General features: G+C 40.1%; 1 protein-coding gene across 1 annotated transcript in view; it reads right to left on the bottom strand.

The window, feature by feature from the left end:
• Positions 1–18,069, bottom strand: part of nbas (NBAS subunit of NRZ tethering complex) — a 185,847-nt gene that overhangs the window by 57,713 nt on the left and 110,065 nt on the right. Inside the window, exons 42-44 of the mRNA XM_080514319.1 lie at positions 13,196–13,419; positions 12,876–12,986; positions 3,374–3,624 (exon numbers count right to left, since the gene is read on the bottom strand). Coding sequence (XP_080370445.1) covers positions 3,374–3,624; positions 12,876–12,986; positions 13,196–13,419 — 586 coding nt within the window. The remainder of the gene's footprint in view (positions 1–3,373; positions 3,625–12,875; positions 12,987–13,195; positions 13,420–18,069) is intronic.

The following is an 18,069-nucleotide window of genomic DNA, read 5'->3' as shown; positions in this document are numbered from 1 at the left end:
AGACAAACAGATGGACCACAAGTGGAACAAAAAGAGTAAGATTCAAAATGCCGATGCAACAACGTCAATAGACGTGACAAAAACATAATAATCCATTTCACTTGGTAATATTGTGTTCAGTTCTGTGCATTTCCTAGTGCTTATATTGCCACTGCTGTGCACTGATTTATTAAGTCTCCTTAGGAATGAATGTTCAATTGTGCCGATGAACATGGTTACGCAAACACTGTCTTATTGGATATTTGTTCACATCACATTTGTAGGACGGGTTAATTATCACTGCCTATACAAGACGCTATTTTTTATGTTCACTCCCACATTTGCCAATAATGAACCTTTTTAAATTGCAATAAGTGACAATTTCACCAAGTGAATTGTACTAATTATCAAACATATTTGTTATGTGTGAGTGGGCTGTCGAGCATGCGGCTGATCAGAGTGTGTGGTGGAAGTATGTGGGTGCAGAGAAGAGAGGGGTAGTGATGAACACTGACACATCCAGAGTTGAGTTTGCATGCCGTCTCTTCACATGTGTCCACTGACACAAAAAAAAAATGCATTTGTGGTTAACGAGTATCTTCAAATTGCCAGTATAGGAGTGAATACGAGTGTGATCATCTTTCTTTTTCTGTATTTGCTCTGCAATGAAATTGTTAAGTGAATGTGTCTGATGTAAGTGTTACTTGTCATTTTAACAGGGGAGTTAAGGTGCAGGTCGCCGAGCGGGTCGTCTTCAAATCGTAGGGTTGCCTGTTTAATCCTTGTCTCCGCCTTCTTGTGTGTTTAAGTGTCCTTGGGCAAAGCATTGAACCTAAGGTTGGTATGGTTCAAACCTGTTGGCCAAAAAGGCCTTTCGAAGTAGAGGTTACATGTTGGGCCTGGCTTGGTTTTCTCCAGGTTAGGTTGACTGGTTACTTTAAATGATTAGTTGCTCTCATGAGTGTTGTCTGCTGATGCATTAGCTCAGTGATGTACTGTAAAGCTCCCTTATGCTCTTCCTTGGCTGGGATAAATGCAGGTGCTCTGAGAGCTTAGCCTTGGTAACAAAGGCAAAGAAGGTGCCTGGAAGACTGGAAAAGCATAAAATGAATAGTATAAAACTTAATTACACATACACTAATAATAAGCTGGTCTCTACACTGGTGGTTTGATTTCAAGAACCCAAACCCTTATAGGCAATGAAGGTCGATTGGCTAGTATCAATAATGTAATACACAAGAAACCAATTACATATTATTATGTTCAAAACAATAAGACTCTAAAGAGACCCTTTTCAGATCTTGGACTTCTTTGAACATATTGCTGCATTGATGAACACTTATAATCAAGCACCAGATGTAAGTAAACACTAAATAAAAGCAGTAACCTTCAGCTTTCATCATTTAAATAAGGCAGGTATTTTGATCTGTGGTATTTTCTCCCTGTCGTGCTGCGCTGCGTCTTTGCGCGCGATGAAATGAATGATTCCTAACTGATGTTCTGTGATAGTCAGGGAATTTATACAAGTAATATTCACACTGGTTTAAATAATCACTTTGATACAATTCTTCATCTTTTCTCAGCGAGAGCTTTGTTTGAAAGGAATTAAAGGCCTGTCCTTTACAGAAGCCCATCTTAGACATGAGCCTACAGGATTCAGTGACTCATGCAAATCGAAGCCCGAGCTATTGTTTGAAGTTGTACATTTTCTCATGATCAACAATGTCGAGCCACAGCAAAGGAAGACTGCCACTAAAACATGGCTTTTTTTTAATTTTTTTTTTAAGAAAACTGACATTATGGCTGTAAATCGGCTGTCAGCTGTTGACACACTAATGCGTTGCTGAATTGCAGCTGCATCACATCTTCCAAGTCGAATTTTTGTTTTGGTGTGAAACTGTTTCTGGATGCCTAACAGGTGTGTGTGTGTGTGTGTGTGTATGCAATTTGTGCATGTGTGTGTTAAACAGAGACAAGTGTCACCTACAAAGGCTGGGATACTATGAAGAGCAGAAGGAGGAAGTGAGGCGTGAAAACACAGCTGACACCCAGCTGACCTTTACTGAACTTCCCTGAGAAGTGACACCACCTTTGCGAGTACACAACAAAGTTTGAGCACTTTAGCCTCGAGTGCTGAACCAGTGACATGCTGCAACGAGCTCGCCGTGCCCTCAGAATATGACTCACCCCCAAAATGTCGCTTTAGCCACAAAGTCGGTGTGTGTCGGCAACTGTTTATAAGGTTCCAATGTCCAACTTTGTTACTTTTTTTGATTTTGGAAACTCTTATTATATTTGATCAAACATAGGGGAAAAGAGCAGGATCAGAGAATAAGAGTTAAAGTTGAGAGATAATATATATAACCATCATCGGGAACATTTTAGCTTTTCTTCACACTGAAATATTCTGGTATGCGGCTGAATCTAATTTTGTGTTTTTTTCACTGACTCAAAGGCCAGCAGGGTTGTCAGCATCTGTATGCGAGTTATCAGTCATGTCAAGTTGCATTTTGTTCAAGTCTTCAACGCTGGACTTGACTTCCTGACAATGAAGACTCCAGGCTGATATTCTGCCAATAAAAGAAAGGCATTAATCCTTCAATTCCCAGTGGGTTTACTGTTCACATTTGCCATGATTTAGAGAACAAAATATGTTGTTCATATACTACATGTCGAATACTTTTCATTTCGTGCCTTAGAAACGTACAACTGTCCATTCAGAGGGAGAAGGAACAACAAGCAAAGAACAATATGAGACTTCTTAAAATGTTAGTGCGTCTTTTACATCAGATCCACATTTCTATTATAGGTTTCCAGTAGTATTTTAAAGTCTTTAAATTTGTATTGGTGATCTTTACTTTTTTGGGAGTTCAATGAGAAACATCAAATTGTAGCAGAAAAAATATGAAACTGAATACTGTAGATATTACTGCTACTAATATATATAATACTAATATGTATAGACATACATGATCTACTTATAAATACATAGTCCATTCTCTTGGTTGCCACTATCCGATCTTTAACTAATTGCTCAATGCAGAGGTTGCCGTGATTGAATTTCCTCATATAAGATTAATAAAGTCTGTTGTAATCTAATCTAATCTAAAAGTAGCATTAATATGTATGTGTGTATACATTGGTTGTATATTTGAAAGCAGGCACTAGTCTAATCAGCACAGTGGATAACACAAAGGGTTAAGTAGGTAATGGGCATGGGGGCTATTTCTGTCTAGTTTTAGTCGAGAGCGAATGTGTTCAAAATTATAAAATGTTTTATGTAATCTAAATGTTTTTCAAGTAAAAGAAAAATGCCAACATATTAGTGCTAAACGTCTGGCAGTGAAATTAGAACAGAAAAAGAAAAAAAAACTAAAACAAATGTGTTTCTCACCGTTGGCAACGGCTCGAAGCTTCTTGAGGAGTTTGACATGCGAGTCTGGTTTGATTGTGGTGCCGACATAGGGCTCGCAGCCTGCGGCGTCCAGCAAGGTGTAGTAATAGAGCAGGCGGCCGAGGTCGGTTCCCTCCACAGTGGGAAGAACATACTTGGTCATGTGGCTGTAAAAGGACTGAGGGTTACACTTCAGAGTCGCAAACAGGCAGAGAGAGTCGCTCCGGGTTTCAATATCCTTCGTGGAGAGGCTGGGAAAAAAAACACAAATGGACAAATTAAGTCAGATCAACCTCAACGAATTAAATATAAAGAAAACAGGCAACGACATCACTAAAAAAAAAAAAACACTTTACAAGTGGTTGTAAACACATGCTGTATGCAATGTTTGTTCAAGTTGGGCAGGATGTCAAAACCTGAAGTTGTGTCTGAAATAGCTTTTTGCTGAATGGCAGGAAAGAAAGAACAATGAAACCATAACAAAAAGATCTGAAATGTTTATCGTCATCATGTCTGAAAAAGATAAGAAAAAAAGACACAAAAAAACACCCAGCAACAACCCAAAATTCATCAACACAAAACCAAAGAAGGAAGACAATCAAGACTGGAGAACATTTGGGTGCAAAGTAATTTGAGAAAACAGCAGCACAACAGCAGCATACCAATCGGCAGGCTTATCATCAAAGATACAGTCCCACAAAACCCAGATGAGGATTCCTCAGATTACTACTGCGAACACATTCAAGAACTTGATCTGGGCTGACACACAAAGAAAGACTGGGGGGTGGGTAAAAAAAAAAAAAAGAACGGAAAAAATGAAGTGACAGAGGCAGTGGACGTGAGGGGAGGAAATGCCGAGTTCAGAGAGCGTGAAAAAAATCTGTGTGCAAAAACTATTCAGCGATTTGTTCGGGATGCGCACGACTTGTGCACGGCTTTGCTGAACACGTTTTGGCACGGAGCAAAAAGTCAACAGCAGCAGGTGTAGCGAACAATGGGGGAGCGAAAGCAAAAAGAATACAAGCAAAACACCAGAGAGAAGGAGGGCGAACAATCCTCCGAGAGCCACAAACAAAAGTTATACAAGGAGAGACACAAAGAACGAAAAGGCAAAAGGCGAAGTCAAGCTCGTTGCTGGCAGTCACCGAGGGGCTCTGAGCAATCCGTGGCTGTCTGGGAGTGTGTTCGTGTGAGTGGAAGTCTGTTTATCTGTCAGAACGGGACAACATCAAAGAGGACAATGCTTCCTCTGGGCTTTCCTTCGCGGCTAGCTGGGAGGCTTTCGCTAATGAAAAAAATATAGAGCGCGGCAGCAGCGCAGCGGCTGACAATAAGCTCGATAATGTAAATAACACTAATCATTCTCACAACAGGGGCTCTGATAAGGCTGCAGTCAACAGAAGATCTAACTCAAAGTGAAAACTCCCTCATTCGCTTCCCGTCGCGGAGTGCAAACGCACAGAGACACACACGCAAAGCGGCCCGTCACCCCAATCAAAGCCTGATGTCTCACTAGTTAATCGCATTAGCTCCAAAGTGACTGAAAGCACTGAGGCAGCAGAACAAGAGCAACAGAAACAAATACTTGTCCAGGTAGGATGGTTTGAAGGGTGTTATGAGGATTCTTTTTTTTTTTTTTTGGGCCAGTGTACACACGCAGAAATTCAAATAACCGTGACTGGCATACGGTGCCCAGTTTTCACGCTGGGCTCTGTCATCTCATGTCTGGTTATTCTTTCATATGTGGAAAGGTGTTTGGAGGCCGTTTTTTTTTTTTTCTCTCTCTCTCTCTCTCTCAGCTGGGGAGCACATCGGCTCATTTATTTTTGGGGTGGCTTCTAGCATAGCTCTGGTTGGCATTGAAGCTCACTTTTACAACAATGGTTAAACTACGCTGGAATTTGTCGCTCCGGGCGTCACGATCTCCCGCCACCCAATCTGGGTTTGTTTTATAAGTGACACCCATTTCAAGAGGCTGGACATGGATCTGATTCCATCTGGCGGTCTATTCCTTGGCTCCGTCATGCTCTGCATTTTCCTCATTGCCTCTATTACAAAATTATGTTTGTTGTCTCATCCGTCACATCCCAAACAAAAATAGTCAGATGATAGCTTTAAATTTAGAAGCACATTTAATTGAAGTGGTAATCAGACAGTCAGAATTAAACTGTAGGGCTCTTTGGCGGAGTCGCGATAATTATTCCCCACGTCATTGTTTGAATTTATGCAATCTGCGCTTCTAATTTGTTTACAAATTACTGTCCAGCGGGGGGGTTGTAAACTTGTCTTTTGTAGCGTAGAGTTCTGTGCAGGACAACGGCAAGTGAAACTTTTCCTTTCAAGATGAGATGCGACTGAATCACAGCAGCAATATGTTTATTTTGTTCCGTGCAATGCACCAATGCCAATTCCTAATACACCATCTGAACACACAGACACAAGATCCCCTGGAAACTTTCATGGTAGAAATAACTCGTAAAAATGCATTAGAAACAGAAAACAGATATATAGACTCTAAAGGACCTGGACAAAAGAACTACTCTTCCTCCAACAGCCAACCCCGACCCCTCAAGACTTGATGTGCATCAACAACCAATTTTTAGGTAAGATTTGCACTTATACACGCCCACACCCACCAAATTAAAGGTATGTATAATGTTATATTGATATTCTGGACACATAAACACACAATTCATTAAGTTATTGAAATCGTATTCAGATTCAATATGAAAGAAGACTAAATTAAATCTTTGTTTGTGGCTGTCAGTCAATTGCTCGAAGCAAAATGACACACTGAATTGATTAGCTTGTTATATTAACATTTGCTAAAAGAATTACCGATGAGGTGAGGGCTCGAGGTTTGTCAGGAATTTTGTGTGAACACAATTACCGGAAAAAAAAACTAACAAAAGAAAACCTTCTTACATTAGTACACTGACAATTTCCGATTTGTGCTGAAAGTGTGACGTCACTAAAAATTCTGGATTTTGTATTGTCATTTCTAGTAACTATTTCACAATGCAAGGATGAAAAAACAACTAATGACATGAATGAATTCAAAGGCTTAGTTGAAGCGTAAGACCTGGTTTCTGTATTTTATACATTTGGCATGTCTATTTAAAATATTTAAAATATCACATCCATTGTGTCAGTTCAGTCAGGCATGTAATTTTTCCTTGACTGAGATTCTCCAACCCAACAGTTATGTAGTCCTGGTCATGCTCTCTCGGCTTCCCCCCCTCACGAAGAAGCATGCCAACAGTCACGCTCCAGGTCATGATCATGGCTCCAGGCTGAAATCCTGCAGAGTCTGTGGCCATGAAATCCACAGCAAACAGCGGCAGATGAACATATAATGTACTGCAGCGAATCTGCTTGAAGGGAAACTGTGGGCAACATCCCTATGCTGGAGTTGGTGCAAATGTGCCGTTTTTGGTTGCGTCTTTGCTTTAAGGATACGTTCACACCGCAGGTCTTGATGTTCAATTCCGATTTTTTTTTTTGCGTGGTCATTTCAAACACGACCTGCTGTGTGAACGTGATCGGACCACATGTTTCCAGGCCCCAGAGTACATAAGACGACGTGAAGTCATGCTGAGGATTTACATTTACGCGTGGCATGCCTGTCAGCATCAGGGTTGCCAGATGTGACTCACCGTTTCCCGCCCAAACAATATAAAACTCACAAACCTTCATGAAAACCAGCCCAAATCTCAGCCTGTGTAGCAATCACGTTAAAACCGTAAAACTATTATATTTGTAATAAAGAAAATGCTATCAAGACACAAACACACAAAATAAACTAAGTTAAAAGGGAAGAGAGTTTGGCTCCCCAATTGGGGGATACTGCTATATCTGGCAATGCTGGTCAGCCAGTGCAGATTCATTTTAAGGGGTTGTAGTTCCCTCCACAATATGAGGAGGGAAAGAAAAAGGAAAATGCGGGCAAAAAAAAAAGAGAGCACAGCTTTCCACACTTTGGCACTTATCCTCCGGCACTTATCTGTGACGTCAGTCAATGAAGAGGCAGACGCATGTAGAAAAACATCCAAATTGGTACCACATATGAACGAGGTGTGAAGAAAATCTGAATGGGGCTTTCACACGGCCACAAAACATGAACGAGGCCTAAGATGTAAATTGCAACCTACAACCACATAAATCACTGGGACTAAGCAACGCACTTATAGAATAACGTTATGTCCTAATTCTGATTGTAGTATTTATTTACTGCATTAGCCTTCAGTTTTACATTCTCTTTCTCATGTACCATTTCAACAACTTCCTCATTTGTCTAAACTTTGCTGCAATAACTCTTGATTCTGATAAAGAATCTGGTGACCTAGTATGAAATACCGAAATATCGATTAAAAAGGCCAAACTATTAGTAAGCATGGTGCTATCAGGAGTGTGTATTAATGGATTCATAGTGACACAGCAACCCTTTACAAGGCAATGACTAAAATACTTACAAGTGGAAGAGATGTGAGTTGTTTTTTTGCAAACTACAAAAAAATGTCACAAAAAAGTCTGTGCCATTCATTTATAATTGAATATATGGGCAAACTAAAAACTGTACAAAAATACTGTTTGTATTGTGATTGAATATGATGCATTTTTCCATAATTTTTAAATAAAAGCATCAATCAGATGACTTTTTGTTCTCACCTGCAATATTATTGTATCTACAATATATTGCTGTCTATGATAATATACTCGTGCTTTATAGTTTGAAGGCCAACAACCATGCTTTGTCATCACTTACACAAATCCAATATATAATACACAAGTATCAGCTATTTAAATGTGTGGCAGTAATAGTTCTTTTATGTCTTCCGAAACAAATATGCTTACTATCTTGAGGTTTAAAGAGCTGTGTCGGCAGGAATATAAATTAAATGTCAACATCAATATCATGAAATCATATTAGGGCCATTCCCAATAATGAGTATAATGCATAAGAAAAGAAGTCAAAATACACAATCTACTTCATGCCACAGCAAATCCCCCCAAAAAACAAAACACAAAATATAAAAACTGTTCAAGTGAAAATGCTTAGACAAAAAGAAATGAAGGAACTTTATAATGTTTTACAAGTACTGGTATAATTTGCATGCTGCAAGGTCTCTAGAAGGTTGAAGTGACGAGACGCTGGTGTTAAAAGCAGTAAGCAGAAGGAATGAACATATGAAGCGAATGTTAAAGAAGGAAAGTGACTCATTTAGAACATCTTCACAACCAGTAAGTGGGTGGATTCTGGAATCAACGAGTACGTTAATGTGCTTTTTTTTTTTTTTTTTTAAATCATTAATCCAGATTTTTAATCAGTCAGGAGCGAACACTTCATATTTTTCAGGGTTTAAAACCACACAAGTTCATTGAAGTTCATCGAACAGGTGGATCTTTTTTCAGTCCCATTTTTTTTTTTTTTGTTCCTAATCAAGTTCATTAAACGTTCCCCACACACTAATTAAGTTGTGGGTGCCACCAAGTACCAATATTGAGTGCAACATATTGATCTACTCAAGCCCTACTCTTCCAGATAAGGAGGATTTTAATGCACTGTAAAACCTCAGCCCCTCTTTTCCCCATGCTGGCTTTATCAAAACCACACGGAGGAGCCCACAGACCTGTGGGTGACCAGCCCCTCCATCTGTGCATCCTGAAACAAAACAAGAACATGGGAGAGACGGACAGATTGTCGTTGGCTTTTCTTCAATGAGAAAAGACAGCTGGCCAATTCCTCAACAGATTAATGGGGACTTCGACAATTACAGCCGTAAACATCAACAAGTTTTTTGGGGTCTTTTTTTTCTTTTTTTTTCTAATCGGAGGGATAAATCTAAAAAAAAAAAAAAAAATTGAAGAGAAAAATAAACGAATATTAGAATATAGCAGATTTCCAAGTCAAAACTTGGATTGAAAAGGACATTTTTCACTTTTTAACTGTAAATGTTTGTCTTTCGAGTGAAAGTTGGAAATGGGTAGATCCTGCACAACAATAAAATAATCGGCACCGGTGGCATGTGTCACGGAGCCTTTAGATGCTCGCCGTCCTATTAATTTGTTTTAAATATTTCCAGACACCTCAGCACTATGGTGGCAACTGAAGCAACATGAAGCTGAAGGATAGCCGTCGATAATAAGGCGGGTAGGAGCGCGAGAGGAGGAGGAGGAGAACAGTAACCAACAGGAAAAATAAAAACTTGACAAAAAAAATGTAGTAGGGTTATTACATATTTATTTGCCCACAAGATGCTTGGCGTTTCAAATATTTGCAGCACCTTATATACAGGGCGATTAAATATTTAATTTCAGAAACCATATGTATGTCTGCTGCTGTGTGCACAAATAGAATTTAATTCCGAGGGAAACACCGAGTCACATCACTTTGGCACTGTAGGGGCTGTACAGTTAGGATGACGTTGTAACACGGCCAATTCCCGATCAAATCTGAACTTTAAATTTGCCAGATGAGTTCAGCAGATGTGCCGCTGGAAAGAGTCGGTGCAAAATTTAGAGCTGTCCTCTCGGTCTCTGAGGATTCCTCATTAGGCTCTCAGCAAAACACGTCTTGGCCGAGGATTAGTCAGAAGGGAAGGCGCCACAAAAGACTCTTTTATTTGTCATCGCGGACAGACGGAAGGAAAAGCAGCACAAGCTGAGGAAAAACTGCTGGCAGCAGGTGGGAACTGACATGGTGAGCTTGGATCCGTGTTGTTGGAAACGTCAGTGTTTGTCTGGATCACTCTCGTTGAGCTCAAGCTTATATAATCGACATAATATAAATATGAAAGCTATAAATTAATCAGACAACCCAAGCTGGTGGGGGAGATGTCAGGTTAGTGTGATAAATGGGAAAAAAGTGTGATATGTGAGTGAAAGTCTGTGTTAATTGAGTAATTAAAAACAAAGGCAAAGTCTTTTTGAGGGACTTGAAGGGCAAGTAGATGTTCACATTGAGACTGAATCCAGTTCTAGTCGGGGCTTGGAAGTCTTTCTGTGTGGAGTTTGCATTTGGCGACTGTGATTGTTGTTGATGTTTGTTGCTGGCAGCCGTTGTTGTCGTGGTGGTCGTTGTTGGCTATTGGTGGTGCTTGTTGTCAGTTGTTGGTTGTTGCTGTTGTTGTTTAGGCAGCGGTGGCCAAGAGAAGTGGACTTGGAATCAGGAGTTGGCAGGTTCGATCTCCTAAGTGGAGAGGCCACAACTGCCTTGGGTCCCTGAGGGACCTAATGGATTTAATAAAGTATGATTAGTGATCAGTTGTTGTTCCCACAGTCCCAAAACATGCGTTTGTGGGTTAGTGGTGACAATAAACTGCCTGTAAGTGTGAATGTATGTGTGTGACGATATATTCATCCTGCCTTTTGGGAAAAGTCACTGCAAGGGTTTAATAGCCGTCATTAGAAACATCAATAATAGTTTAGAATGCACATCTCTAAAAGGTCTTTGTATGAATCCATGATGGTCTACATGGCATTACATAGAGAAGAGAGGACGACAGTGTTAAGCGGTGCATCGATTCTGCAAAGTGTCTCTTCTGGATAAATAGAACTATCTCAGGGACACTCAGATCATCCATCTCCTCCGTCTCCAGTTATCTGTTCACATTCCTGCACACATTTGACCTGCTTTCACATCGACCATCAATAAAAGAAACCCCGCCTTCTCAAAACAGTAAACTTTATGTCTCTAATGGGAAGAAAACATATTTCATGTCAATTGTTTTGCTTCACCGTTTAAATCGACTGAAAGGAGCCAGCGCTGAAAAGTTGACAGGTTTCACTGAAGTCAGAACAATAGAGCCAGTGGCCATTTTTGCCAGAGGCTCTTTACCATAGTTTTTGCACAGTTGATCTCGGAGAGTTGCTCTCCCGCTTACAGCTCTTTGGCGCTTTACAGTGTGATCAGGGGAAACCGTCATGAGTCATGAATCCTTTGCATCCATGTTACGTTAGGGAGACTTTTAATATCTTTAACCCCTTCAATTCAAAGTCAAAACAGGTAAGTTGATAAATGCCTATCTGATAGTGGAGACGGAGTGAAAGTGCATTTCCAAAATGTTTTACTATTGTGTAAAGTCATGCCTGTGTTCACGTTGACAAGAAGAACTAACAGGTGTCACCCAACAAACATGTGTTATTCGTGTAGAATGTTAAGCGTTTATGAAAATACAGTGAGTCCTGAGCATAGGTCATTTTCAGGGAATAAAATTTAAATGATCATCAGACAAAACACACTGAGAAATTCTTGCTTGTTAAACCCATTTAACAAACTGCAGTAAATTTGATATATTTATTAGGGCTGTCAGCATGAACTTGTTAACAGCGGCACGATAAATGTTAATATAACACATTAAAAATTTGTGGGGTCCAACAATGACAGACTGTCGTCTATCTCCTGCAGTGGTCAGAGGCTGTAATGACCAACACTGGAACAGACCAATAATAAGTCTAATAAATAAGATAGTGGTGACTTGTCAAGACCCGTTTAATCTAAATACTGGCCTGAAAAGCAGGTCCTGACCCCACTGCACTGCACTGTAACTGCCTGCTGCTACTTAATAAGTATAGCATGACTTGAATGCGGAGGATTTATTTCTCTAAAGGGATCAATAAAAGTCTAAATTCCATTTTGCACCCCTGCTTCTGTCTGCATACGTCTTTCCCTTTAAATCTCCCGTCTGCTCTATTTATATCGTTCCCTGCGTCCATCCATCCGTTAAATCAATACACATATTGCAGATGGTTCCAGTCGAGATTCGAGCATGAATATTCTTCACACATTTGTCATGATCTCAAGATTTTGGTGGAAACATACACACACACGTAACTGTAGTGGGGTTTTAGGAAGGTATAGGTTGTAATTTATTGTTAAGTGGAGTCCATAAACCATTTCTTTATATCAGAATGCGACAGGCGGATATTTATTGCATGCGCACACGCACGCACACACAAACACACACACACACACACACACACACAGGTTTACCCCGCTGAAAAGGCATTCTATTAAAACAAGGAAAGGTGCAGAGCTCGTCAGATATGCAGCTATGAAGTCAGAGAGCAAATAAATTATGGAAATAGTCTCTGACACTCACATCCTCTTGCTCTCAACACACACACACACACACACACACACACACACACACACACACACACACACACACACACACACACACACACACACACACACACACACACACACACACACACACACACACACACACACACAGTTATGAATGGTTTTTGTGTAGGCAATTTTAGGCAAAAGGAAGAAACAGCAGTGACACTTTTCCCCAATTACATATTTCTATTAAATTAACATATGAGAGGAGTTGCTGTGTGCACAAATAAACTCAAAATCAACAATGCAGGTGTAAATCCACACATGAAAATAGATTATGCAAACTGAACAAATGACCGAAAACATACTGTTCCTCCTGGTTTATCTAATACTGTTGAAGTGCGTGCGTGTGTGTGTGTGTGCGTGTGTGTGTACCCGCTATCAGTGAAGAGGAACTCGAGGTGAGTCATGTAGACCTCCCACAGAGGAACACTGTAGCGCTTAGCGAGGGATAGGGCGATTCGATACACGCTGTCATCCAATGTCCTAATGGGGAGAAAAAAGAAAAAAAAAAGAGTCACATTACATGTCATTATATGAGAAAGAGAAATAGCTCCAGCTCAAATCCATATGTGGTTGGAAAAACCAGATGAAACACACTTTTCATAGTCAAAAGACAATCACAGCCATTGGCATGCCGTTCGATTCCCTATTGAGCTGAAGAAAATAAGCGGATTCCTTCACAGACCACTCACTCTGTCAGGCCGAGGATGGTCTCTTTCTTGTACTCCGAGTCGGAGCTGAAGCGCTGGACGTCCACGCCGCGGCCCAACCCCTGCAACACCTGAGCCTGGGTGAAGTCCGTCAAACGCTCGTTGTACACATGAAGCTGACCGATCAACTTCTGCAACTCCTCTGGCCAATCCGAGTACGAGGACACGTGCTGTGTAACCAATTGGATCAGCTCCTTTGGGTCAGCCTTTAAAAAAAATAGGGGGATAAAGCGCATGTTTAGACATTTAAAAAAAAAGCCTCTGAGGCTTTAATGTCGGGGAATAAACAGGTTGGCTACTGATTTGAAGACGAAAACGTTTATAAACCGCTGCCAGCTCTGACTTTCAAAATTGCTCCACTCATATATTTCAGCAGGGTACTTAGCGTAGTAATCAAAGCACGTGTTTAAAGTATTTGCCAGTTTATTAATTAGTTCTTTTGAGATCCGAAACAGAAATATTTAGTAAAATGGGAATAATCACATTTAAGTTTGTGCGGATTTGTGAAATGCATTGACAGGAGATAGTAACTGCCATGAAGAACAAACAGAAAGGTGACAGGAGTAAACCAGCACGAAGGCATTTACACATGTTTTGATGCATTTATTAAATGTCCTATGTTTATTTTTTCATGACAAGCATGTTTTTCGAAGGATTTGAAAAAGTGGGAGAAAAAATAGGATCTGTATTCAGTTACCTATTTAAATGAACATTTCCTAATAATGCAGAAACCCTGAATTACTGCAGCATAATGATGAATAAAATCAAGGGCCCTCCTGATATACAGGTCTAAACTCTCAGGGAAAATGCATTTTATCCAGTCATTGCTTAAAAGTACACAAAAAAAGCCTTTTCAAAAGAACGCACCTCATGATTCTTACTCAGACTTTATTCATGTATTACTTTAGATACATACAATGTAAAATAAAGTGCCTGAGACAATAAAACATCAACGACAGCTAAACCTCATCCACACACGTTGGGATTCATTAATTTAGTGCATCGTTTACTTAAGAGGTCTAAAAGTAAATACACACACATACAGTGGCTTGCAAAAGTGTTCATACCCCTTGAACTTTTCCCCATTTTGTCACATTACACGCCACAAACAAATATATTTTATTGGAATTTTATGCGAAAGACCAACACAAAGTGTCACACAATTGTGAAGTACAAAGAAAATTATACATGACTTTACATTTTTTTCACAAATAAAAAACTGAAAAGTGCAGCGTGCAAAAGTATTCCTCCCCCCCGGGTCAATACTTTGTGAAACCGCCTTTTGCTGCAATTACAGCTGCAAGTCTTTTGGGGAATGTCTCTACCAGCTTTGCACATCTAGAGACTGAGATTTTTGCCCATTCTTCTTTGCAAAACAGCTCAAGCTCAGTCAAATTAGATGGAGAGCGTTTGTGAACGGCGGTTTTCAGATCTTGCCACAGATTCTCGATGGGATTTAGGTCGGGACTTTGACTGGGCCATCCTAACACGTGAATATGTTTTGTTTTAAACCATTCTATTGTAGCCCTGGCTTTATGTTTAGGATCGTTGTCCTGCTGGAAGGTGAACCTCCGCCCCCGTCTCAAGTCTTTTGCAGACTCCAACAGGTTTTCTTCCTAGATTGCCCTGTATTTGGCTTCATCCATCTTCCCATCCACTCTGACCAACTTCCCTGTCCCTGCTGAAGAGAAGCGCCCCAGAGCATAATGCTACCACCACCATGTTTGACAGTGGGGACGGTGTGTTCAGGGTGATGTGCAGTGTTCGGTTTCCGCCACACAGAACGTTTTGCATTTAGGCCAAAAAGTTCAATTTTGGTCTCATCTGACCAGAGCACCTTCTTCCACATGTTTGCTGTGTCCCCCACATGGTTTCTGGCAAACTGCAAACGGGACTTCTTATGGCATTATTCTTGCCACTCTTCCATAAAGGCCAGATTTGTGGAGTGCACGCCCAATAGTTGTCCTGTGGACAGATTCCCCCACCTGAGCTGTGGATCTCTGCAGTTGGTCCAGAGTCAACATGGGCCTCTTGGCTGCATCTCTTGTCAGTGCTCTTCTTGTTCGGCCTGGAAGTTTCGGTGGACGGCCGTTTGCAGTTGTGCCATACTCTTTCCATTTCCGGATAATGGATTGAACAGTGCTCCGTGAGATGTTCAAAGCTTGGGAAATCTTTTTATAGCCTAACCCTGCTTTAAACTTCTCCACAACTTTATCTCGGACCTGTCTGGCATGTTCCTTGGACTTCATGGTCCTGTTTGCTCCCCAATATTCTCTTAACAAACCTCTGGGGCCGTCACAGAACAGCTGTATTTGTACTGACATTACATTACACACAGGTGGACTCTATTTAGTCATTAGGTCAACATTCAATCATTCAGCAGTTATCAGGCAACTTCTGAAGGCAATTGGTTGCACTCAGAGAAAAGGGGGATGAATACTTTTGCACGCTGCACCTTTCAGTGTTTTATTTGTGAAAAAAATGTAAAGTCATGTACAATTTTCTTTGTACTTCCCAATTGTGTGACACTTTGTGTTGGTCTTTCACATAAAATTCCAATAAAACATATTTATGGTTGTTGTGTGTAATGTGACAAAATGTGGAAAAGTTCAAGGGGTATGAACACTTTTGCAAGCCACTGTAAGCACTGATGACGGCTCAAGGACACTTCGACATGTGGACGGGGCAAGAGGGTAATCAAAACTACAAAATTGAAAAGGAGTTTCACTCACAATATAGACTAAAACAGGAAGTTAAAGGTTTTGTTTCCTGTTTAGGTTGACGCTCTCTTTCACTCCACTTCACTGCCTCTGCATGAAAAATGTTAGAAAGCTTAAAGTTCCTCAACCAGAGTCCACACAGGAAACATTTTTAATTTAGGACCCAGTTTTAGTTGTTGAGGTTTATCTCCACTGCGGCGTCAACACCTTTCTGAAGGAAATTCATCATAAACCAAGACGGTTTGGTGACACGTTGCAGGCTACGCGTTCGTACACTCGAGCTCGCGAGATCTTGATTCACACTGGAAAAATGATTATTGATCAGTTTCACAACATTTTAGACTATTCTTATGGCTTGAAAACTCTCTTTCAGAAAGTCTGGCTTTTTTTCAGGTTGAATCAGTCAAATGTTGATATTCTCGATTGAGCTGCCGCAATGCCATCTTTGATATCCCAGAAACCCTTGCGGCAGGTTTGATTTCACTTCATGAAACATAAACACAGTTTGATGGTTACAAATTCCAGTTTGCTTGTAAACATATCAACTTTGATGTGATCGAGTTGGGCAACTGTGGATTGTAAATGAGTGGAAATGAGTGGTAATGGTTTTGTTTTCGTGTTATGTTGTATTCTCTGTGCAGAATTAACACATTTTACGGGAAGTATATTTTAAAGACTTTTCTTCTGATAGAGTAACTTTAAAGGCTCACAGTTTCAAATTAGTTGATATGAAAGTAGATTCATATCTGTGTAAAGAAAAGATGCAGAATTGTTTAGTAAGTTCAATTAAGTCTCGAGTTTAAAATACACAGAGAAGTAGGTACATTTAAATACCTATGAAACTTTAAAAGATATGAAAAAGTTAAAACATTTAATATGTGTTACAAAAGTTGAATGCTTTGAAAGTAGAGTTCTTTAAATCGGTTAAGGTTTGAAAGAAAATAAATACATAATGATGAATGAAAAATGTATACAAATGTAAAATAAAACTCACATAAGGCCTTTGTTCTACCTTTAAATACAATTAAAAGGCCATTTCCCAAAGGCCTGAGGGTTCTAGAGTGGTTTATACAATACAAACAGATCTGATAAATACCAGGATTAAGAAGATTAACAACTTAATATAAAAAAGGAAGATTTTAAAGTCAATGATGAAGCACACATGTAGTTAATGCAAACTATAAAACAAGTGTAATATGTGTCAATTTTCTGGTCAACTACACCTTCAGCCGGGTTTTTCCTCGGGAAGACCATAAAGTAAAATATGAAGTGAAAACATATGCTTGCCTTGTACATTATTCTAAAAAATTAAATAAACACAATATTCCCCACATGAAACCAGAGGCTCACATTGAACATTTATCAACTTCTTTGACTCCAACCTGCCTTAAAATGGGATCGTTACCTTGAGCGGTGACATATCGGATGAACTGAGGAGTGGCCCCCGGGGCATGTCATTACACTATGTACCACTGTGAGCTTCAAACACCTTAAACAGTGTTTGATCCAAAACATTGTTGGCCTTTCTCGGCTTTGTTGTGACGAACTAATGAGGCAATTTTTGAAATTGCTGCAATTAAAAAAATAAATAAAAAAAAGGTGTTAAAAACGAGAAGGTCGTATCAAGACTCCTGGAATTACTTCGATCATTTTCCTCCCATAAAGACAGACAGCCATGCAGGTATTTCCACTCACAGCTTCTTCCCACCTATCAAAACAGCTCAACACACAGCTCAACGTATCGGAGCGTGCAGGTCACGCTCGTGTTGAGTCAAACGGCAGAAACACATTTATGATTGAAATCGCTCCACACAAAAAAAAAAAGAAGAAGGAGCGTTACATCCTTTTTAGCACCTCGGTTTTAATTATATGAACTTCTGAGTTTGGTTTTGCCACCTTATATGATGTTGCCCAGCAGGATGAGGAGGTTGAGTTCTTGATCTTATTTGCATGAGGCAATTATGGCTGCGGGAAATGTGTGAGCTTGAGAAAAGGAGGCGCGCGTCTGTCTGGGTGTCTCTTCCTGTCTCAGCGTGTGTGTGTGTGTGTGTGTGTGTGTCTCTGTGTGTGCATTTTAGATGTGGCCTTAGTGGAAGCCGTGGAGGCTGTTTCACAGTTCAAACATCGGCCACGGAT

The sequence above is a fragment of the Blennius ocellaris genome, assembly GCF_963422515.1.
Source record: "Blennius ocellaris genome assembly, chromosome: 18".
Lineage (NCBI taxonomy): Eukaryota > Metazoa > Chordata > Actinopteri > Blenniiformes > Blenniidae > Blennius > Blennius ocellaris.
This window is presented reverse-complemented; position numbering and strand designations above follow the sequence as displayed.